The sequence below is a fragment of the Phalacrocorax aristotelis genome, chromosome 1, assembly GCF_949628215.1.
Source record: "Phalacrocorax aristotelis chromosome 1, bGulAri2.1, whole genome shotgun sequence".
Taxonomy (NCBI): Eukaryota; Metazoa; Chordata; class Aves; order Suliformes; family Phalacrocoracidae; genus Phalacrocorax; species Phalacrocorax aristotelis.
The window spans coordinates 191,122,195-191,147,030 of NC_134276.1; the positions used below are offsets into that span (position 1 = coordinate 191,122,195).

Genomic DNA, 24,836 nt, shown 5'->3' on the forward strand with positions numbered 1-24,836 from the left:
AATATGGGAGCTTTTTTTCCCTCTCAGTAAAAATCCAGTGGCAGTAGATAGGATGAAACACAGATATGTATCAAGGTCCTACTGAAATGAGCTTCGAATGGTGTTTTGGACTTCTGCACACCTGAACAAAACACCAAGAAACGATGCCAGAAAATACAAGACACCTCTGGGAAGTGGGTTGGGCTGGGCTGGGCTTCAGGTGCTGGTGGCTGCATCTTGGATGCGGGCACCCCGCATCACATCTCTGCCTTGCCTGGCCCTGGGCCCGTTGAACTGCCCAGAGCAGGGTCTTGTTGGGGAAGAAGCTTTGATTCACAGTGATCTGAGGTGAAAAAAAGTAGATTGAAGGTTCTGCACATCAAATAGGGTCAAGTCTGGTCTGTCTTACTTCAGACCAGGGAGCTCTGAGAGGTCCTCCTTGTTCCTACTGGCCTGCAAGCCTATCTGGGAAAGTGTCGCTGAAATTCATGCGCTTCTTTGAGACACGTTGATACGGTTGAAAATGCTGCCAGCAGAAAAATCCCTCCTTGATCTTCTAGGGAGACAGTGAATAGGTGGCTACTGAGAGGTATTTATTAGAATTAGTCTTATAAACCTGTCGTAGCATAATTTATGCTTTCCTCTCTGTGTAGGCTACAGCTTTCCGGCTGAAAGGATTGTGAGAAAGCATAGAGTGGTCCCAGACCGAAAGAAAAACAGAGTGGCTGTGAAATCCTGTTCTCATACGAATGCTGAGAAAGATTACTTGAAAAATGTGTGGGAAGAAAAATAACAGTGACCATTACAGTTAAGAAGTCTTAACTCTTAGGAGAACATAGGCTTTGCCACATGTTAGGGGAATGTAAAAAAAAAAAAAGAACCCTGAAAAAATGATTGGAAGTAGGGTTTATTTTTCAACAGTGAAGCCCACAGTGTTGTCTCCACGGCCATCAACATGTTTTCTTCCCACTGACAGATCTGTGAGTTTGTACAGGTAGAGAAAGCACTTTAAGTTCTTCAGTTTCTTCTTTTTATCTTAAGTTTTTTAAACTTTTTTTTTTCCCTTTTGGTCTTAGACATCCATAAGTTTCAGACACTTGCTTTTATCTAATGCCTGGGTGTTTCTGGCCTTTTTTAGCCTTCCCTGAATGCACAGGTAAGGTCAAGCTTGGTTATCTGATCATGAGCCTTTTAAGGTTTATTAAGATCTAGTCTTCATTCATCACTTGAGTTCATGTCACTGTGCTTGGCCATGTGGCCAACATGTAAAATACCTGCCATGATATAGTGCAGCCAAAAAAGCATTGCTCCTCGTTGCTTTGGCCGCTTCTCAGAGTTTGCTTGTGGCTGAGGTTGGATGTTTTTCCTTCTGTCTGCCAGAATCCTGGGGACGTTACAATGCAATATTGTTTCTGGCGCAGAACGATGAATGTGATCCTTGCTGTGGGAAAATTCCTCTGACAGCTGTGCTGGTTCGGAGGAGGTTTATTGTTGATGCTCTCTTTGGTCACAGGATGTGGCTCTTGCAGCCGTGATCGTACAGAGAGGGACGGATGATGCTCCCTGCCATGTTACTCTGTAAACTTTCTCCCATATCCTGTCATTCATGTTCCCTTTTGCTTGCACCTCAGTCTCTCCTGACTGTCTGTCACTTCTCAGCAGCCTGTTTTGACTGCTCTGGCTTTTCCGCAGAGCCTGGTCCTTGAAGTGCAGCTGCCCATTGCAGTTCCATAAGGATTTTAGATAAAATGGTGTTGCAAATGCAGGCGCATCCTGTAGCAGCGAAAACCTTGGCTGACCTGTAAAATAACCCTGGTCTGTCACGTGGATTGCTGCCACGCAATATTTAGCTTAGGTCCTTCACTGGTTGCTGGAGGGAGCTCTGTATTGCACTGCTGTGGCCACACTAAACAGTCTCTTGCATAGTGCTTTCATTAAGCCTCTTATTTCTCAGACATGGCTTTTGCTGTCCTTTGAGTCAAGTGAAGGTGGGTTTTGATAAGAACAGCCTATGGATAGCTTTTTTACCTCCCTGCCAAAGCAAAATCAGGCATTTGGAAAAGCTGGGATAGTCAGGTCTGCTCTGGGGCAGTGGAGGTGGGCTCTGAGGCATGCGAGGAGACTCATGATGTGAGAGATTTTTTGGGGAGTAGGGTGAGCAATGGTGGTTGATGAGGAATCTCTGGACCCTGGCAGGGTGGGCGCTTGTCCCCTGTTTCTTGAGTTCCTTTTCTCAGTCAGAGGAAGGCTGTGCCTGGACTAGAAATGAGTGAGGAATAGGAGCACAAGGAGGAAGACTCCTCTGCAAGGCTTCAGTCATGTCTGTGTAAAAGGCAAGTGCTTGCCACACCGGAGAGCTAATATTTATTAATGCAGAAATGCATCTGAGTACTGTGCAGAGAGTACAGATTTGAAGTTTGACAACCCAGCTCCTTCTGGCAGGGTTTGAAGCTTTTAAGTAGAAACTGTACTGGACCTCCTGGGAAGCTGTTGCCCAGGATCAGGGTCTGGAGGTAGGGGGCACAGTAGGAGGCTGGCTGCACTCTGCTGTCAACATTTTCATACCAGTTGCGCAGGTTGTAGAAAGAAGTCTTCAGAGTTGGTGAAGAGAGTTGGAGAAGTGGTTTCTCTTTGAGTGTAGGAGCGATTAGGTGAGACTTTGAAAAGGCAAAAGCCTTCCTAAGGTCCTGCTGACAGCTTGAAGACAGCAAACTCTACACAGTCAATCAATCAATCAATACATGGGCAAAAGAGTTAGAATGAGTGAAAGATGCCTGGTGAGTTCTCCCATGGTAGTGGGAATTCAGCAACTGCATAGGTCCACCTTTGTGGGACTATGCTTCATTTCAATTAACTACCTTGTGTCTAGAGACCAACTCTTGTCATTTGAGATGGAGTACTCCAGTCCCATGTAAGCAGCACCTTTAAATCTAGAGAACCTTACATTTCTTTTCAAGCTTTATTCAGAAATTACTTCAACCATCATTGAAATGAAAAAGGGTGGTTTGTATTTCCCATAAGAACTATACTCTTTTTAAAAGAATAGTGTATACATGCGGTCTGTGTTTTATCCAACGGCTGAGTTCTGCCTGTTTGGAGAACAGTATGTTAGATCTCTTGGTCTGGTATGTAGGGCTACAAAGCTGACCAAAGGCTGTATTTTTAGTTAGCTTGATCATGACCACGACATTTGCTGCATTAATAGCATCCCAGGTAATGGGAAGCCACTGATCCCAGTGATCAGTAAATCGGGCAGAGATGGCTGTGAGTCAGTGGTGACTGTGTTGCCAATAGTATAATTCATCTATCAATTGGAAGAAAAAAAATAAAGACTTGATTGAGAAGGTCATTTTTCTTTGATGCCTCAAATCAAGGAAGTTCAGAAACTCAGTTGTTGTGCAACGAAGGCAAGTAAGTAAATCACTTGTGTGATTATTTTCAATAAACAATAGAAAGCATTGTAGCTTTCAAAAATATAAACCATTATTTGTTTCTGAAGTACTATCTAGCCTATGTACTGTGCAATATTCCAAGGTACATTATGGACAGGTCCTTGATTTGGGACGATATGAAATCAAAGGCTCTAATGAACTTTCTGTGTCTGCAGAGACTTCAGAACTGGCTGACACAGTCTGTTTCATTGGGCTTGATGACATGGAAATGTTTAGTCATGTACTCACAGCATGGTTTTTCCCTCAGGCTACAATTGAAGGCGTTACTATTAGGTCTGCAGAACAGTCCTGTTAGTATTGCAATTTCTGGTTTTTTTTAAGATGCTGAAAGGGGGAAAGCGAAGACACGCTTTGTTTGTTTGATTGTTTGTTAAAGTTTTTACTATAAAATATTCCTCACAGACATCTATGTTTATGCTTCAGTTGCTCTGCATTAGAAGGCACGATGTGTTTTCGGATCCACGCTTCCCGCTCCTTAAAACTTGCTGACTTTATTGTATGTCTTTTTACCTCAAATGCAGTGATGGACAGAATACTTTTCTTGCATGAATAGACTTGGGCAGATTACAGAAGTTTGAAAAATATTCGGCTGTTAAGGCTGAGTTTCGGTTTGAGGTTAATTCCAAAGGCATGTGCAAAAAACATGATTTTTTGATTTTAGAAAAAGGAAGGGAAAAAAAATTTATATGGACATCTGCTTTAAGTGACATTATTTAAATAAACTGTGCGTGTTGTTGTCTCCTTATTTTTATCCAAGGGACCTCTGGCTGAGATGGAAGGATATTTTGATCAGGAGATTTTAGGGAATGGTGGAGTCTGGGCCAGGAGGTGCTGCAGCTTTTGAGGTAGACTGGATACACAGACTGGATTCCCAGTGGGGCCCAGTGGCAGGACAAGAGGCAACGAACACACACTGAAACACAGGAAAATTTTGTCTGAACAAGAGAAAGCACTTCTTTACTCTGTGGGTGGTCAGACACGGGAGCAGGCTCCCAGAGAGGCTCTGGAGTCTCTGTCCTCGGAGATATTCAAAACCCCGGTGGATGTGACCATGAGCAACCTGCTGCAGCTGTCCCTGCTTGAGCAGGGGCCTAAGACTAGATGATCCTCAAAGGTCCCTTCCAACCGCTGCTTCTGTGCAGTGATTTAGGGGAGGCTTAAAGCAGAGGATATGGAGCAAGGCAGAGAGAGGAGCAAGGCAGATTTTCCTGCATGCTGGAGAAGAGGAGGGACGTGGCTGTGCATTGGGAAGGGCTGGGTGCTTGCTCCCCAAGGGGAGGGAAAACGCTGATACATCAGAGCTCTGGGTTAGGATGTGCAGGGCAGGCATGGGGTAGGTCTGGGAAGAGGAGGGATGGGACCTCAGCTTGACTGTGGCTGGGTAGGTCGAACAAGTAGCCACCTTGCTATACCCATTTCATCTAACTTGGATTTCGGCTTGAATAAAGATCTACGGACATGACTGTCTTACTCAGTTTCAGCCATCCTCCAAGAGTGATTTACCACTTTGCCATGACTTTTTGCAAGGGGTCTGTCCACTCTGTCCATCACCTGGTCCTTTAGGTTTTTATTGGATTTGTTTTTGCTTCGTGTTTACTGCTGTAGACATAGTAGTCCTTGCCTGTTATAAACTAGTAAAGCACTCTGTTTTAAATAGGCAATATTAATAACAACAGAAAACAAGAACAATTAAAAGACAGATTTTAAAGAAAATAAATGCTTTAACTGCAGCTTGCTAACTAGGAAATTACCCCTTCAGAAAGCTCCTGCCCTGGAGACATCTCCTGGCTCTGTAGCTTACTGCATGTAAATCCACTGCATTTTGCGGCAGAGCTGCAGTATGACTGTGGCTATTGCAAGTAAAATATTCCAGTTCCCTTTTGGCGTCCACGATGAGCATGCAACACGTGTCTGTCCACTGCCTGCGTTAGCGTGGGCGCTTATCAAAGCACACGTAGGGCACTTTTCAACAAGTGTTTTTTTAAAATGCTTCATGTTATTTCAGAGCAAAATGAAAATTTATTGGCATTTCTTTAAGCGACTGTTATCTAACTGCATTGAAATTGATGTTAATTCAAGCTAGTAAATGACAATGAAAAGTCTGTGAAGGGCTAGTTTGCTGATGAAATACAAATTCATGTATGTGTTGCTTTCATTTGCATCTGTAATACATGGCTGAAGTTGAACTGAGTGAGCTTTTTTTTTTTAATGGAATATATTCTGTAAAAATAATTGCTCTGGTAAGAACCAATTATTGCATACAATGAAAGCAATGTTCCAGAAGAGTCTTAACTCTCTCTGCACAGACACGAGAAAGATATTTGGAATAAGAGGCACGTTGAGCACATGATTAAGACATAGTGGGACTTTCCACTGAGGTCTTTTCTCTGGGACCTGGCACTGAATGCCAGGGGAGACTGTATGTTCATAGTTGGACACTTGCTATCACATACTCTTTTCTTATTAAAAAGGACTTAACCCTTTGCTTTTCCCTACCTGAAATGTGTTGTACCAATTTCAGCCAAACACACGATTAGCAATAAGAAATATAATGAAGCCTGAAATTCTGTTTTTACTGGTCTATGAAGAGGTGCGAGGATTGAGATCAGGGAAGGTGCCATACTGGACCGTGTTCATCCAGTGCACTGTTTCCAGTATGTTTGGTGTGAGCTGGAGAAAGGCACAATAGCCTGTGTCATTTATTTCAGAATACATTTTCTTGAGAATTTTAATAGAAATAGATGAAACTATTTGCACAGGAGGTATTTCTCATGCTGTTTGACTGAAGTTTAAAGGACCTGCGAGCTCGTGCTGGGGGGTGCCTGCAGGGGCCCTGCAGCGTGGCTGCGGTGGTGCAGGGTCAGCCTTAGTCAACCAAATGCAAGAGGCAAGTTGCTCCTTGTGCTTGAGGTTGTGTTTTGGCCAAGCACCAAACCATCTTCCGTGAAGGGTAAGTGGTGTCAAACGCTACTTGCCTGTAGTGTAAACAGGGCCAGAGGCTAAAGTGGGTAAGTAACATTGACTGACAACAAATGGAGCTAAGCAGAGCCTGTAGCCATCTGAAGGCTGATGGATTTCATGAAGCATCAACGAGGGACTCTCCGAGGGGATCTGCCTACCCTGCAGGCTGAACAGAGCCATAGGCATGTGCTCTACTACAAGCTGAAGCTCTTCAGTCTGTTTTGACAACTGATTAGGTGGCGTTAAGTAAACAAATCAGGTATGTGAAAAGGGACACAAACCCTTTGACTTGAAGAAATGTGTCTCCATGCTTAAATGTGTTAGGAGGAGGAATGTGTCCGATGGCAGGGGTGACTTGCTCTTTGGTGAAGTGACGCCTGCTGATTTTATCTACTTTGCGTATCTGCAAATGCTGTGCTCAGCATGACCTTCCTGCCTGGGCTGATGAAGTTGATAAACTCTGTGTGCCATCTAGTACTGAACACAAGCCCTCGAATCTTTCACCACACTGAAGCCAGAGGAGCGGCACAGCGCGTCCAAGTGTTGAGATACTGTTAAGTCACTGGTGTAATGGAGATTTATGCAGCTGCAGGACAGAAAAGGGTGTCTCTCTCCACTAAACACCTGCTCTTTGTGTGACTTGATCATGCTGAAGCATGGGACCTGTTCAAGGGGAACTTGCGCCCATAGCAGAGGTCACAGTTCAAGGTAGGTTTGGAGTGCAGGGATCTGCTTGTCCTTCCTTCAAGTATGGGACCCATGACCCCAGCATAGCCTTCTCCTTTTTCTATGCTTACCCTAAAACTCCCAGACACACAGGAGGCACTTTTACACGTATGTAGATGTCTGCATCTGAGCTGCTCAAGCCCGACTCTGTGTGTACTCTCTCTGGAGTCAGCAGAGAGGAACAGGCACTGCTGAGGTTGGAAACTGCTGAAGTGACAACAAAAATATTCAGGAAATCAGTGCTCTCTATTCGTGCTGATGAGGACTCCTGGGATGGGTGGTGTGGCGGTTGGGAGCTACAACCTCCACGTCTCCATCCTCTCCTTGTGCTGCTGGAATACAGCAGCTCTGTGGGTACCACCACCCACCTTTCAAGGGGAGAGGCCAGGATACAAGCACCCTGGCTCTGGGCAGCGTGGTCTGCTCAGAGGCAGGCCCGCAACTTGTATCAGGTTTCTGAGAAGCTTTAATAGCATTAATGTCTGATCATTTAATTGCCACTGAGTTGCTGTGCCACTTACCATCACGCCCATTTGGAATCACGGTTCTACTACAGCGTTCATACATTGACCATCACCGGGCGGAAGGTGTAAGCCATAGTTACTGAGGTTTCTTTGTGTTTTGGCAGCACGGTGGTTTGCTGTGAGAGAAACTCTGTGAACCAGTAAGTGCCGTGAGCTCCTAGTAAAGGTCTGCTTTACATCCTAAGTCAAGTTCCCACATGGAGTTGGACATGGGAGTCTCTGCAGTTTTCCTTTGTGACTCGCACCTGGCGGGAAGGATGTTGGTGCAGTTGACTCTGCTGAGAAGAGGGCAGATGCCACCACCCTTTCCAATCTTATTTTCTTCTACCTGCATAGGTAAGCCTTCTGTCGTCATGACTAAATACCTGAAGTTTTCTCTAGTGCTTTGTTTAGGAGAACATTTCCAAGGTGCCTGTCATGTTAAAGAGCCTACTTCTAAAAGCCTACTTCTAAAAGCCAGCGGGACTATGCTCAAGTGCTTTGGTGGAGGCTTCTTCTTCACCATACATTTGCTCCTCAGGCTGGCCTTTACCCAGACAAACCTTTTTTTAATTTGGAGAATGTTGCATTTCCAGAAGAGGTTTTCCTTTTCTGCTGTTGAGCGTTCAGCAAATGAGACTGTTGTGTCCAGGCTTGCTGCCTGCACCCTGTTGTCTGCGCCTCATCGATGGACGTCTGTGCCTGCAGCAACCTAACACCGATCAAGCTGGCCTCTTGCTTGGACTCTTTTCTTGGCTCTTAGAAGCTCCTCTTTCTCAAGAAAAGCTATGATAAATCAAGTTATCCAAACATCTACTAAATTTTGTGGATTTTTTTTTTTTATTCTGAGAGGGAAATTTTACATCTCTAGTCTGCTGGGCTGGCACCGCATGGGAGCTGGGTGGAACCCGCAGAAAGAGGGGCTGGGACACCACTGACATGCTGTGTCTTGGGAAAACTGAAATCCTTAAATGTCTACAGTTTTGTCCAGTGGAACTAGTGAAACAGCTTCCCGTGGACTTGGTTTCCCCACTGATCCACAACTACATTATATTTACGGCTGCGCTGTCAGCTCATCCACTGTTACGCACATGAGTATCCACACAGGAAAATAAAAATAAAACTCTTGTTTAACATTTTTCCCATGGTTATATTATGGATTCTTTTATGTCTCCTAGGGAGTGTGCTCACACCACTGAATATCCAGCAGGGACCCTCATAAGTTATCTCTTCCCTATATAATTCCTTGCAGTCACACAGCATGCGGGATAACTTAGTTTCTCCTATCCCTTTGCTAAGTTGGGTAGAAGTGGCTGACTGGTTCCCAGGTTACTAAGCGGGGACACGCAGAGCATGTTCATGTGAACAGCTAAATTCCTTGGATACCTTCTTACACTGTTTTGTGGGTATTCCCTCATAGTCTTAGAAGTCCTTCTTAATTTTTCCCATATGTACGATGAAATAATTGCTATTTATAAAGTCAGATCTAATGTTCTTACTATGTTTACTCAGACTGAGAAGTAAATTAAATTTGATCTTCCTCTCTCAACAATCAAACTTACTCCTAACCGTGAAGTTTTGGCATTAGATCAGGCATTATTAATGTGGATTGTAATGCAATGTTGGCAATGTTTAGTACTGTTCTAAGTCTCTCTGACTTATTTTTTATGCATATAAATTGGATATTTCTGTTTTTTCTGGGGCACACGTTCCCTCTGATGCCAGTTTGCACGTAGTTTATTATGAGTTGGCCTTAATCCTAATCTGTGGTCCCTCAGAGTTGCATAAAAAATAATGGTAGTTTGTTTATAACCTGTTTTTAAATTTGTTACCCACCTCTGTTCACTCTGACGTTTGAGGCTTTCATGTGTACCTTATGTGCACTCCTGTGGCATACATCCTTGGAAATGACCTGATATTAGGATAAAAAAACCCAAACCAAAATATTCCAGGTATTTCCCTCAGCGTAGAAAAGACACACTTTTTTCTTCTTCTCATACTTTATTCTTTTAAAAATGCATTTAAATAGATGGGTATTTAAATGTATTTAATTTAACCACAGTGCTGGTTGGTTGCTTCCTTTGTTTTTAAGTTCTCCTTGGATCATATCAAAAGGTATTGTGTTTGGCTGGTACATTTTTTAGATATGATAGTAGCCCCTTTTCATCCCACAATTCTATGCGTTTGGGACAAAAACTACGCTCACAATTTAAGGAAGCCACTACACATGCTCTGTTGAGCCATGGGGCTTGATGTTATTGAAAAAATAATGCATTTAATTTGGATTTGATATGACATTTGCATACAGAGAGTAGGCTGTCACACCATGTTGGTAACTGGCTTAGATATTTGTGGATAAACAGTCTTATGTTTAAAATGAAACCAACCAAACTGAACACCAGACCGAAAGCAAACCAACAAAACAGAAACAAAAAAGAGGTGAATCATCATCCTAATCTTTTGACATTACTATGCAGAAGGTGAGCTATACTCTGCCACTTAAAAAATAATATTGCCTTATTTTCCAGTCTCACACTGAATATTGGAAGTGGTTGCTGAAAATGAAAGATTTATTCTGTATTGTCTGTTGTAGGGAATGGGAATATCTTTTTCTTCTGTTGCTCCCTGTTACTAGACCCCAGATATTCAAGTAGGGTCCAAGGGCTACTGTCAGAGAAGTAGATACTGTATTGCTTAGTATCTCAAGGCTCTGTCGCTTACAGAAGTTCCTGGTTCCTATGAGAAGAGAGGAGCCCAAGATTTGGGGTTTGTTCAGGATCATAAGGCTAATGAGGAGCAAACATCCGGCCCTCTGAAGACAGCTAGACGCCTGCCTGGGATCCACAATCTCAGCCTTACACTAGAATTAAGTGCTTAAGCTGGGCTAATCCTTTCTTATTTACTTTCTTGTATGCAATGTTCCATACATATACCTTTCCGTGTGTAATACTGTACCATTTCATAACTGCCGGAGCTTCACACCCATTAGATGTGTCCCAGAAAGGTGACCTGGGAGAGGCAAAACAGACAGCTTCCTATGTTAATTGCTGAGCGTCTCCTCGGAGCTGCCTCTCGCTGCCCGTAGCGAACGGCTTGCTGTAATCAGCTACAGAAGCTGAGATCTTTGTTAAAATTGAAGTTGAAAGACATTGCAGTAATATAATGATTGGCTCTTATGGTTCATTGTCTCTCTTTAAAAAAGCAATCTGCCTTTTGAACTTCATCTCTCAGATAAGGACCAACACAGACAGAAAAAGATTTTTTGGTGGCAAAATTAAGTATTTGCTCTACAGTCTTTCTTGTCATTTGTATATGTATGTGCATGCGTATGTTTACTCAAAAACTTAGTTATTCTAGGCATTAACTGGCTAAAAAATGCTGCAGAAAAATAATTTTTACGTTAAATGGGGTTGCAGAAATGCAATATGGACTACATGGAAATATTTTAAAAATCAGTACAAGATAATAATACAAAGAAAAAACATTCCTGCAATCAGTAAATCAGTCTGGTCTGAAATCCCCTTTGTTGAACAGGAGGAAGACCTTGACTTTTTTCTGCCTGCAGGCTCCTTCCTCTCTGTGCCAATGCAGTAAGTAAATAGCGAGTCGCAAAGAGGGAATGTGGGTGGAAAACCTTGAACAGAAGGTGATAAGAACAGGCTATGAGGACAACACTGCAGACTTCCAGACAGTTCAGATGTTCAGGGTTATTTTCACTGTCCGGCTAGCCAGCCCCCTTGCCTCCGTGTTGGGCTGCCTGGCGTGGTCCTGGCTCTGCAGCCTGCCTCGCGCTTTGGGCTGCTCTTCTCCCCACTGCCCAGCCTGGCTCCTGGTGGGAATGTGCTGGCATTTCCACAAATGAAGCACTTCAGCATTTCCTTCCAGTGGGACATGCCTTTATTTGCTCTCCTTGGCTCTGATTGCCATGTAATCCAAGCCACAGACCCCAGGGGACCCTCTCTGCGGGACCCCTGCCCTGCTGCCCCTGCTTTCCTGCTGGGAAGCGCTCATCAGGGCTGTCCTCCTTCCCAGCCACTCCACTGCCTCCTCCCACAGCCACAGCTCCAAAGGTGCTGTTTCCAAGGCAGAAGCATCATCTAGTAAGGGGGGTGGGAACCTGTTTGGAAAAATACCCTGCAGGTGGGTAAGGATTCACACTGCTCTGTTGGGGACTCGGCGTTGTAGCATCAGCACAGGCCCTTCGGTTTGGTTGTTTAGGGTTTGTTTCTACCTTAATTACGTGATCCCGTGAGATGAGAAGCTGAAGTTGTGCCATCACAGTCGGGTCTCCCTGGTGTAATTGTGATGTCAACTTTTTTTCACCAGAAACATTTGTTAAAGTTAGTTAAGAGTCCGTGAAGCTGAGCAAAACAAGGCCAGAGAAGGTGCAAAGCCAAGGAGCTGTAGCTCAATGATAACTTGCTGCTATTTGGCTTCATTCTTCTCTAGAGCCTGAAAAAAACCACCTTTTTCTTGGTGTCATGTTGATCAATAATTGGTGTGGCAGCTGTTGGCAGAGCCGACGAAAACTGCAGAAGCTGGAGGTTGTCACAGCATGGCTGTCACATTGTGTCAGTGGCTGCGGGTCTCACGAGGTTTTTAGGAGGGAGCTAGCATTCCTAGAGGCAAAACAAATTTCTTCTGGGGATTGCTGAATAGTGTGGATTAACACCACAGTCACTCAGAGATTTCCAGTAGCACCTTAAATGCATTAACATTTTTAATGCCTTGAAAAACTTGAGTGCCCTTACAGAACTTGGAAAGTAAAGTTTAACTAACGTAATAAAAATCCTTACCCATCTTTGAGGACAATGAAGATTATCCTCTACTTTCCCTGTAGAGGGGACCTGTTCCTTTTCTCCCAGTGAGATCTCCCCTGTTGAGGGGAGCTGCTCAGGGCAGTAGGTCAGGAGAACCTCACAGGTGGGATGGATTCGTTTCCTGTTCCCAGAGTTTCTCCTGGGAAAATGAGGTTAAGCTCAAAATGAAATATTTCTCTAGTGACAAGAGAGAATAAAGATTTCTAGTTTAGTGGATCAGCATAAGGCATGTGTACAAATCTATCTTGGTAGCTCACAATTTCCCGCTTGCTTGCACTGTTTTTCTTCAGAGAAATGACTCAAAAGCAGAAATTTACATCTGTATAAAAATGTTAACATTTCATTACCCAGCTTCTTTATTAAGACTCAAACTATGCTTTAGGCTTTAAACACACATGTCCTTACAAAACAAAGTAAAATACATGTATTATTCTTCTGCAGTAATTAACTGAGGAATAAAGAATATCTGCTCTAGACTATCAATGGTTGAAGAGCACATCCCTCCCTCTGGAAATGTGAATGTATAGCACAGAGCTTTGAATAGCAAATACATTTGCTGCTTTAAATATTTCATGCTGGCATGTGGAGAAATGTATGGAAGTTATGCTGTAAATTAATCTAACGCTTGAACAATGTCTTTTGCCCATTGTAAGCAAATCACAGCAACGCTAAGACTTGCAGGAGATTTCATTTGATGTTCTCTGTACACTAATACGCATTATCTTCACTGCTGTATAAGAGAGAGAAACTTTCTCGTAAGAAGAGGTTAAAATTTTTGAGCCGCCTTTGCAGAGTAAACCAACAGCAGATCTCGGGGTAGGAAGCAGAAATTTGTAATCCTGCTAGACAGGTAGCCTAATTATAAGGTTATGGTAAGACCATATAGGTGCTTAACACTTCTTCTAAGTCATTTTACAAAGTGTTTTAGGTAGACTTGAAAGACTTTCAGAGAAAGTCTTTCAGCGGCCTGTCAAGAGTCACCTTTCCCACAAGGCAAAGCACTGACCTGGCAAGCCTAATGCTAATGAAATAGATTATTATGAAATCCTTTCACAGATACTGCATGGGTTGTTTAGGCTTTTTGACCGTGTATGTGCGTCAGTGTAATGAGAACTTGGCAGAGGGCCTGGGCTCCGTGACACTTTCAAGGATGTCATTGGGAAACCTTGAGGTTTTGCATCTTCCTTGGAAACAATGCTGTGAGAAGTTCAGATCTGCTCGTCAGAGCAGAACTTACTCTTCAGCCATTGCACATGAACACTAGGGTTTTTGTTCCAGTGGTTTGTGTTTAAAGATGCTGGGAGACTTACTGGTACATAATAGACATGCGTCCTTTGTGCATTTGCCTCGGTCACTGGAAAGCCAAGCCAGAACACATGCTTTGCTCCCCGCACCGCAGCTTCTTGTCAAGCTGTTATGACTGAAGGAGGTGTTACCACCTCTAAATAGTCAAAATAACTAGTTCAGTTCTGGGAACAGCAAAACTACGGTCCTTGTCAGAGGGTTTGCGCCACTGTCATTATAGCACTATGATCAAAATCAATTTGGACATGCCTTCCTGGTGCTGAGCGTCCATACACATGACTGCAAATATTCATTACGATTGAACAGCCAGGCCATTAATTCAGGTGCCGAAGTACAGACATGAGGACATCTGGTTAGTCATTGCCGAAGGGTTGATTTGAATCACCACGCACCCGTGTCCTGCCTGCCAGTGGAGAGAATAAAAGTTGCTTGTTAGAGAGTGTGTTGTGAGATGTCTCACCCCAGGGTATGGCCTCTCCCGTGGCTTTCTTCCAGAGATGAAATACAGTTAAATGCTCCCAAAAGCCTGCTTGTCCTAAGTATTCTTGTGGTGAGTGCAGAACACAGAGACTGTTCAACGTGCGGGGTGGAAAGCAGGGAAACAGTTGAAGAGCATTTTGTGCCAACAGAGGTTACGAGGAGGGGAGCTCGGTGTTCCTTGCAGGTACCCCCCAACCTTTGCACCAGGATGGGGAGGACAGGGAAGTCAGGCTCTATACAGCCTCTTGATCTCTCTCCTTCCTTGCAGCACCTGTGAGCCAGGGTTGTTGAGGGTCCACACGGACGTTGGTGGGCATGCACACTGTACGAGCTTGTGACCATGTTCCCCCTTCCCCAGGAGCGGAGGGATTGGCGTGGCAGTGGATGGCTGTGGCTTCAGCCCGTATGTTGCTTTTCAGTCTGCTCTTAGGGCAGTGGTGGCCCCCGGTAACACCTGAGTGGTTCCCTAACAATTTAAGCACATCAAGATCCTCCGGTGGCAGGTCTTGCCAACCTTCAGGGTTACTTGTTTTTCCAGCCTGCTGCTCGGGTGGCATTGCCTATTCTGCAAACGGCACAAACCCCCTTAGCCCACAGAGCAGCAGGAGCATTTGGGAACGGTTAACCCGCAAAAGCTCAGAAATGGGTGGGGGTGGTTGTTTTTCTTTAAGTGCTTCACTAATTGGACTTGCGTCTATCTCCTTTCTCCTTATCCACCAGCAGTGCTTTTTAGTCTTTGCCATCTTTAGAGCTGCATATACTTGTTCAATGAGACTTATCAAAAACGTTCTCGGTTTTGGTCCCTCCAGGCAGCCATTCCTATGGATGCCCCCCAATGTCTGGGAGCTTCCGACCATCAGCTTACTGCTTGGCTGCTCTCGCCAGCACAAGCCAGGCAAATTCCTTTTGTCTGTGGGAGGATTGGAAGGAGCCAGCTTAGGGCTTTGTTTCTATGTTTGAACATTTTTAAATTACTGAGCGTCAGAAAAAAATACGCTCAAGGCACTCAAAAATGCACTCGGAATGGCTAAGAAACACTCCTAGTCTTAGATGCTTTAGAAGAGTAAAGAAGAAATAAGAAAAATATTTCTTTGGTTGCTAGGATGCCCTTTTATCACTCAGATCAGTGAGGTTTGGGGTTTTTCTTTTTGTTTAAATGTGTGACTTCTTATGGTTAGAGCATTGCTACGGTATATTCTGACAATAGATATAAGTAAACGAGGCAGTTGGCTAGCACTTTGATGTGAAAATTACATCTGAAGTGTAGATCGGTCCAGGATTTTAATTTTTCTTTGAAAAAAAAATAACAAAAAGAGTTAGTGGTAGAAATCCATGGTTATTCTTTATTGAAAATGCCTTAAGTGGCATTTACTTGGACTTTTGTCCCCGAAATTTATTCTGTGTGATGCGTTTGCACAGAAACACTTTGCATCTCCTGCAGCTGAGAAAAGGAGCGTGAATACAACGCAGATATTTTCCTGCTAGCGTTACAACCCCGGCTGTGCGTTTTATCACCACGGAGGGAAATATATGTCTGGTTCTTTGTCTTCTGCTTTTTGTGACAAAGGAATTCCCATCTGAATTGCTCTGCTCCATTCAAGCCCCCTCCGAGCCTCTGGGTTAGCAGCAGTCAGTCTTTGCAGTGTCCTGACGTCATCCAGTGTATGCATAAGCCCTGCTATTGTCTTACGGAGAGCAGGGGCTGGGGATTGCGGTGTCTGGTGGCTGCTACCTATTTATGCCTGCCCGTATCACGGAAGGGACGCGGCTCTGCCTTTATCTCTTGGATTTAAAACAGAAGCTCCTGCTTTTTGCTTCCTGAAGAAGGACCTTTGCTGCGGTTGCAAGGGAAAGCGGTCTGCGGTGTGGAGCAGAGGAGAGGAGAGGAGGAGAGAGGAGAGGAGAGGACAGGAGAGGAGAGGAGAATCTGGCAGCTTGGATAGCCTGGACTGCATTGTCTGGCTTCATGACCCCTGCTGCATAGCACTCATCCCTACTCTCGTACACTCCCTCTGTCTTCCACTCTTTTTTCTTCTTTCCTTTTTAAAATAGCAGCATCTGGGACCAGCCATGTTTGGCACTGAATCTTCATGTAAGTAACTGCATCTCACTTCATCTGTCTTCTGTTGAGAATAGGGCTTGGTTTAGCCTCGCTGTACCCGCTGTGCTTGCATTCCCTTTGCTGTAGGTTGTCAGCTAAAAGCTGCGGTCCTCGCCTGTTTACGAAGGGACGAAAGATGCCGGAGTGGAAGCACCTACCTCCGAACTGTGGGTGCATCCTCGGTGCCGGCAGCAAGGCAGCCTAGGGCTGTCAGTGCTGCTGAATTCGGGCCACGGAAAGATGGGGAGAAACAGGCAGTTTTGCTTGAATGTGTTAATTGATAAGATCGCATCTGTCAGTGATCGGGAGCTGCAAACGCTGTAGTGAATGCGCTACTTGGATGATATGTTTGGGGACTGGGAATGCTGCAGCATTAGATGGGCGAGAGCTGGGGGAGAGTGATTTAATCAGCAGGAAAAGACTATCTCATTTGCCTCATTTTTGTTTCTGTGTGAAAGGAGGTTTGCGTGGGATCCCTTCTGTAACTAGAGAATCCAAAATTAAATTAGCTGGAATTCTAAATATGAGGTGAAAAAGGCGAAATAATAGGATCATTTATTTGTTTCTTCCTAACCTTTGTGCTGGAAAATCTTAACTGAGGCAGTCTGCTCTATAATAGCAGTGCAGACACATGTCATTGAAACCAAGCCAGTTTTGCTTCAACAAGAAAAACAATCACCTACCTGGCAAATCTGGCCGTGGAGGAAGGCTGGGGGTTTATGTATAAATAATGTTGCTGGTGACAGTGCGGCTGTGTGGAGACCGGTTTGATCCAGTGATTACCGTGTGACTGAAAAATAGAAAACAGCCAGTTTACACTGTATTTTGTGCACATATAGTGCTGCATGTTGAAAACGTGTCTCCTTTGAATGTGAAGCAGTGGCTTTTTTAGAGCGTTATAACCTGCAGTGTGGTGTAATGTCTCCGTGCCGTTAGACGGGGACCCGTCCTGCGGCTCGGCCCTTCCTGCGAAGTGGGAAGAGCATCGGGATACCTCAGAATCATGTCCTCCTGGCTGTCAAATCCCCGTGCTTCGAAAGGGTTAATCGGTCCTGTTGCCTGACTCTGGCAGCTCCCCACCTCCTCTGCCACAACACCTGGTCAAGGTCAGGCAGCATAAAAACAAAATTTGCCTTTAGAGTTCCTTTGTTTGGGGACCCATTTTTCATGCGTGGTTGTAAACATGTTTGCAGCTCTGGGTCAGTGGAGTGTGAGCAGAGATGCCAAATGCTGTAGCTGCATCTGTTTGTACCCTGCCAGAACTGTAAGCCCCAGCCTGTGTGTCTATGGGATCTGCCTCTGCAAAATGCATATTAATGTGCTTTGAGATAAAATCAGTGGTGCACCTGCCCTCTTGCAGAAAGTGCGTACTGCATACTTGGAAAGTCAAATTATTCAGCCTTGACGTTTTCGTGGTCCTCTCTTGTTTTGTGAGGTGCATTAAAAATGGCTTGCTTGTCACATCGGGCTTTTGGCTGAAGTCACTGGGTTGCACCACCAGCAGCTGTGGCTGCTTTTGTTTCCATGGTTCCCACAATTTAGAAAAAGGCGACGGGAGCTTCCGTAACAGCCCCTACCTCTTTCCCAGGAAGGTCTAGAAGCATTATTTGTCTTTAAAAAGGGGGTTAAATGCAACATGGCTAGTTGCCACCCATCCGAGCAGAGGCTGTGGACAGTCCCTACCTGCACTCCCTGGCCAGAGGAAGAGGAAGGCAGTGTGATGGCCTCCCCTTTGTTCAGACCCCCTCCTGCGCACCTCTGCATGGTGGGAGGTGCAGGTCCCAGCCTGGACCTCATACCCAAGGGGCCACCTGGGACACTGGAGTAACTCTTCAGGTTGGATGGGCTGTCCTGTTGCCTACTGGGACAAGGGAGGAGAGTGGGGTTACTGGTGATGCCCCCCCCCACCCCTGCCTGTGCAGGGCAGCCCTTGCATAACTAGCCCTGCCTGCACCGCTGCTGGAGGAACAGTGGGTTTGCTTGCAAAGAAATAAAATTGTATCAAAATTAATTTAATCAAAATGCAGTCACAGCTAGGGGTTTTTTGTCTTCCCTCACCTCCTGTCTTCTTCATATTTCCAAGCTGTCAAATGGCAGCAGTGCGACTAATTGTTAATACTTCTGTCCGGTTAGAACATAAATAAATAAAATAATAAAATAAAATAATAACATTCAGCATCATCTGGCCCTTGAAAACATGACAAGCCGTTTCTGCTGCTGTCCAAAAAGCATGAAAAGAGAAGATTACATTTTTTTTAATCCTGCCGTTTACACTTTTATTTCTCTTTTCTCTGATTAAAAAACAAGAAAAATGGTCAGAAGCAAATCCTGGTTTAGAACCTTTATTCTGTCACTCGGTATCAAAATATTTTAAATGTCAAATCAACTCTCATTCAGCCATCCTGGTTTTTCTTTTTGCTTTCAACAGCAGTCAGAAGGGCAATAAAAGATAGTCCGAGGGCCATTGTATAAACAGGCATCTGCTTATCGCCTCCTGAATGCAGGGAAAGACAAACAGCAGGCGATGCCGGCCTGTAAAGGGGGATAAGGCAGCAGGCGATGCACAAACAGCTGCTAACTCTGTGGCGTGTGATGAGCGGGGAAGGAGTATGGAAAGCAAAAACCCCGTGAAGTGTCCGTGGGAAGGGTTGCGCTGTGGTGGGGTAGCTGCTGTATAGTCATGCTCAGTGTTTTCCATCGGTCACGTGTCCTCTTTGTAATCCCCACGGGAAACGTATGCACCAGAGACCCTTCATCTTTGGTGCTTTTGTGCTGATCCACTTGCAGCAGCGCCACTGGGGTGGTGTCTGGGGGCTGGATGCATGGGGGGGGCCAGCTTTCCATCCCACTCCACCTCTCCAGCTGACCTGACAGATTTATTTATCTGCTCCCCGTAATTGTTTCACATTCTGTAGGGGGTAAATAAAACTTGGTTTGATAAAGCTTTGGGTTGAGAATGAAGTCTTTTTGAAGGTGAAGTGCTTTTGCAGCCCTGCACTGAGGTGGGCAAGTGGTGAGGCCCTGAACAAGTGACGAGCTGGTCCCTGCGAGAAGGACAGCCTCAGTTCAGGGAGAAGAGATAACCCCAAGCCTAGGGGAAATAACCAGCAAACATCCCTTGTCTAATTCATAATACTGGCAGTTGCAGGCCTACAGGAGAGACAACACAGGCACAAATGAAACCAAAATGTGAGAGCAGCCACAGTTGGTGGTGCTCCCCAATGCTGGGGGAGGTCAGGGCAATGTGGCTGCACCAAATCTGCCTGTGTTTTGGGAAGGAATGGGGCAGAGTGCAGTTCAGAGCCTGTAAAGTGAGCAAAGAGGTGCTCGGCGAGTCATTTCATGCATGTCTGAGAACGTGCATCATGTGTGCTTCAGATACCCCAGACAGAGTAACCCAGTAGGAAGCTGCAAGGGGAATCACACACACGCGTGTACGCTGCTCACCCCAGTGCTGTTGAAAGGACCCAGATGCGTGCTGTGAAAGTCTGAGATGATGTTTTCAGTACTGTTGCATTTGTTCATGCCAGGGTATTCTAACCTAGCAGTAACGCTGAACCGTCGGGGTTATATGGGAGGTTGTCTGGGAGGTGCTCTTCCAGCCTGGGCTGCTCAGGGAGATGCTCGTGGTGGTCCCTGTCTGGTAGATCAGCAGCTGCAGTCTGGAAAGCAGAGAGACTCTGGACCAAAGGAGAGCTGTCCAAAAGGTGGGAGAAATGCAAACCCCAAGGGCAAGAGGAGCTTTCCTCTGTCACGAGGCTAATGCTGGAAGGCTGCTCTCTACAGGGAGGCTGGGGAATGCTCTGGAGAAGGGGAAACCTTGCCCACTTAAGCGTGCCAGGGAAAGCTGCTGTGTTTGTCCTAGGCTTACAGTACTGTCTTCTGCTCTGTCTGTTCAGAAAGTGCTTTTTTTCCTGGGCATATTTTTTTCCAAAGACTCTTCCAGCCAGAATGCAATGAACGGGAAAGGTTGCACCAAGTTAATTGATTTTATGGCATCAGAAAAGTAGTCTTAAAAACCTCTGCAAAACAGCAGCAGCCAACAGTGGAGAAATGAGAGATCTTAGCATCAGATACTAAGAGAAAGGATGATCCGATTGGCACGGGTGCTGCCGTCCTGGGCTGCTGTGCCTGCCTCCCCCTTTCCCCAGCATTGGTACTCGCCCCCACCTGTGGGACAGCCAGCCAAAACCTCACCACTTCTGCAGGTAGTCAGTTTTGAGCATGTTGGCTCCCCAGGCTGGTTCGTGGGGTGATTAAATGAGCAGTGGCACAAGGGAGGGTGGGACAGGGCTGTTGAAACTCTGGTGGGATGGCAGCCTTGGCAAGGGTGGGCTCTGCTGAACCCGCAGATGACCAAAATGCTCCTTTTTTTGAGCATAAAGAGCCCGCTGCTGTCCCAAATTGCCAAGACCAGTAATAACAGTAAGCACAGGTACCTGGCGTCAGATGACAGCCACAATTTTACAGTGATGTTATGCTGGTTTCTCAGGCAACAGTACGTCAGAGAGAGGTTACAAGAACGTACCAGAAGCTGTAACTTTAAACCAATATCTTTGGCTGCTGAGGTTCCCGCTGTTCCCCATAGAGTTGGGATTGTTGAGCAAATTGCAGAACCAGGTCAAAGAGAGGCTTGGCTACAAGCAGCATCAAATGCCAGAGTAAACCTGAATTATGAAAGGGATTGAAGTTGCAGGAGCTGTAATAAACTTGACAGATTCAGCAGTGAAACTTGAAGATATTTGGAGGGAAAATGTAGTCTCACCTCCTACTTTACAGTAGGTTTTGAGGATTTCTTCAGTGCTATTATGTTTTTTAAATAAATGTATTTTTTAAAAATACAAACAGGAGGTAAGAGAGGATTCTGCAGGTTCTGTAAACTCCTTTGGCTGTATTGCTTTGTTAGATGCCTGAGGTAATGTCTCCAAGGGCTTGACTGTATGTGTGCTCAGGAGAATATGGGCTTGAAGCTCAGCCCTCCTTCACAGAGAGCACCAATAGCAGTTTGAATTTGCTTTGTTGAGCTGTTTACAAGCAGGCAGGTGTTGGGAAACTTTAAGTGCACCTTGCTCTTTCTTCCTCCACAAGAAAAAGTGTTGCAGGCTCGATTTGACTCATGCATTTGACAGTCCTAGATGATTTGTCTCTTGCAGCCCTGGATCACCTTTCCTATCTCATTGGTTTAGAGGTTGCAAGGATCTGATGTAAAGTTGCTGAATACAGTGCTAGTCTCTGGCGTAGCTGTGTCCATACGTGAGCTTCTGGAATGGGCAAGAAACCTTGGGGTGCATGCAGTGAATAGGGTAACCTTTTTGTTCAGATTGTCAAATCGGTTCGTCCTTGCCATAGCTAAAAGCATGAGCTATATAATTAGCGGAGAGGTCTGTGATTGGTCAAAGGTGACAAAAGATCTTACAGATTTAAGACAATTTCTTAGAATTTCATAGAATAATTTAGGTTGAAGGATCCAACCCCTCCCTCAATGTAGGACCGATCTCCAAGTTAAAGCCAGTGAAAGATACCATCTCAATCCATCTGCATGTTTGCACAATGGTATGAGATCAAAACATGCTTCACCTTTGACCAGTTTAATTTACAGGACCAGAAATAGGGATAAATCTTTATGCCCAAGGATGATTGAAAGATTACTAGAGTCCCTTTGGGCCATGTGACCTGGATAAGAAGTGCAGTACATGCAATGAGGACTGTGTGGTATTGTTTGAGGTGGGGTAGAAGCATTACTTTCCCATAATTTGGGGGTAATTAATGGGTATGCTCAGCAAAAAAGCCTTATTCTCAGAACAGTCTAAGTTGTCGCTTTTCATCTTAGCTAGAATACACTGCTTGATCCCTGAAGCACCAGAAAAAGGTCTGTAAAGTGCTATGAAAAGAGCATGTGGGATTCAGAGAGAGTATTCCAGGTTTAAAGATTAATGGATATCTTTCCTGTTTGGTGAAAATGCTGATGTAACATTACTGTTTAGACCCATTCATATGAAGGTCACTATCTACAATGAGGGATTACACAATCTTAGAAATGCCATTATGCTCCCTATTGTAAAGGATAGGATGCTGAAGCTGTATATTAGGGAAATAAGCTGTACAACTACAGATAAAGACACTTGCTACCCAGAATCCAGTGTAGCTCAGTGGAAAATTGGCTGGCTTTGCTGTGTTTGATCAAGGTGAAGCTTATGCTGAGAGATAAACTTAAGATGCTCAGAAGCTGGGAGTGCAAGTGAACCCCTATTCTACCTAGAACAAGAAATGCGGTGTTGCTTCCCAGCATTAGATGGAATGTATTTTAGGAGTTCTTAGGGCTCTCTATGGGTTTCATTTGGAAATGGCATCTTGAGGTGTATCAAGTGTTTTGATCAGTACATGGGAAGTAGAAGGGAAATTCTTGAGAGACTACAAAGCAGCGATACAAAATTAAAGTCTGATATGTTTGGCCTCTTTTGAGAAACCTGGTGGCTGGGAAGATCTTTCCTTGGTGCAGTGAAACGAAGGATGCTGAGTTGACCCTCAAAGCATGCTAGGTAGTGTTGTGGCCTAAAGCAGGAGCCTAAGGGGAAAATGGTACAAAGTTGGCGAGCTTTTCAGAGAACATACATAGCAATAGTGGGGTCCTTCCAGGTTTGTGTAGCCCTTACATAGCTTTTGTAAAGGCTTGACTGAACAGGGAAGAAGGATGAGAGAGTGGTGGGAATGAGCTCTGGAGGAATGTCCCTTGTGCTCAAGAGGTCTGCAGCCTAAGAAGCCATGAGGAGGTTTTGAAGATGTCAACGGAAAGATCATCCATCTCCCTTGGCCGCTCATGTTTAATGTGGTACTCATTAGCCCAGTGACGATATTATTTCATATAGGTCATCACTCCAGCAAATGCCAACTTACATTTTACTTCCAGGAATGAGTCACAGAATCAGAGAATCACAGAATAGCAGGGGTTGGAAGGGACCTCTGGAGATCATCTTGTCCAACCCCCCTGCTTAGGCAGGCACACCTAGAGCAGGGGGCACAGGAACACATCCGGGTGGGTTTTGAATGTCTCCAGGGAAGGAGACTCCACAACCTCCCTGGGCAGCCTGTTCCACTGCTCTGGCATCCTCACAGGAAAGAAGTTTTTTTCTCATATTGAGGTGGAACTTCCTGTGTTCCAACTTGTGCCCATTGCCCCTTGGCCTGTCATTGGGCACTACTGAAAAGAGCCCAGTCCCATCGTCCTGACACCCACCCTTTAGATATTTATAGGTATTGATGAAATCCCCCCTCAGTCTTCTCTTCTCCAGGCTGAACAAACCCAAGTCTCTCAGCCTTTCCTCATAAGGGAGATGCTCCAGTCCCCTGATCATCTTGGTAGCTCTCCGCTGGACTTGCTCAAGCAGTTCCTCATCCTTCTTAAACTGGGGGGCCCAAAACTGGACACGGTACTCCAAATGTGGTCCCACCAGGGCAGAGTAGAGGGGGAGGATAACCTCTCTCAATCTGCTGGCCACACTCCTTTTAATGCATCCCAGGATACCATTGGCCTTCTTGGCCACAAGGGCACATTGCTGGCTCATGGTCAGCTTGTTGTCCACCAGCACTCCCAGGTCCTTCTCAACAGAGCTGCTTTCCAGTAGATGAACCCCCAGCCTGTACTGGTGCATGGGGTTGTTCCTCCCCAGCTGCAGGACCTTGCACTTCCTCTTGTTGAATTTCTTCAGGTTCCCCTCGGCCCAGCTCTCCAGCCTGTCCAGGTCTCGTTGGATGGCAGCACAGCCTTCTGGTGTATCAGCCAGAGTCTTGGAAAGCTGTTGTGAATTTGGATTTTCTGCTGTACTTACTTGCCTGAGTGTGCAAGTACTTGTCTTGTGGTGCATTAAGGAGTTTTAAGAGGATATGGTCTTGATTATTATGAGTTGCGGTTGTGCAAATGCAGCAAAAGGAAAATATACTCAATTACATATTTTAAAAGTTCCTGGATGGGAGTAGAAAAAGGAGATCAGATATTTTTCACTTTATGTGTTTGCTACATTTTTAAAAAGTAGTAAGGTATTGTATGATGAGGACATCACTAGAAGGCAAATTCTGAGGGGAAGGCTGTATATTACAGCTCTGTGGAGCTCAGAAAATGGCAGCTGACTCCACTTACAAGATCTCTACTACAAGAAAAGGAAAAACTGCTGTAAGAAGATAGTATCCCAAGCAGAACCTGAACTGCATAGATCTCTGGCTTACCAATAGTTATGAGTCACACTGACTCTGAACTGACTTAGTACAAAGAAAATACTGCTGGTCCCAAAAAAACAGGAAAAAAAAAAAAAGAAAATAAAAGCATCATAATTAGCAATACTGAAACATGCTAAAAAGGTAAATTTAACATTCAGGAAAAGAGCTGAATATGGAAAATATTAGCACCACTAACCTTTTTTCCTGTCAGCTGCGTTCATTACTGGCATTAGTAAGGTATCTAAGACTTGCAGTGGTAGTAAATTGTGCCGCTGTATTTGCACAGCGTTAATAACCA

At 44.9% G+C, this 24,836-nt stretch overlaps 1 protein-coding gene across 4 annotated transcripts in view; it reads left to right on the forward strand.

Annotated features, from left to right (window-relative positions):
- Nucleotides 1-24,836, forward strand: part of ST7 (suppression of tumorigenicity 7) — a 160,348-nt gene that overhangs the window by 25,689 nt on the left and 109,823 nt on the right. The window contains exon 1 of one of the 4 annotated variants that reach the window (XM_075081121.1): nucleotides 15,922-16,318. The exons of the other annotated variants lie outside the window; for them this stretch is intronic. Within the exon in view, the coding sequence (XP_074937222.1) occupies nucleotides 16,297-16,318 (22 nt within the window). The 5' untranslated portion in view covers nucleotides 15,922-16,296. Of the gene's footprint in view, nucleotides 1-15,921; nucleotides 16,319-24,836 lie in introns of those variants that run through there. 4 annotated transcript variants of the gene reach the window in all.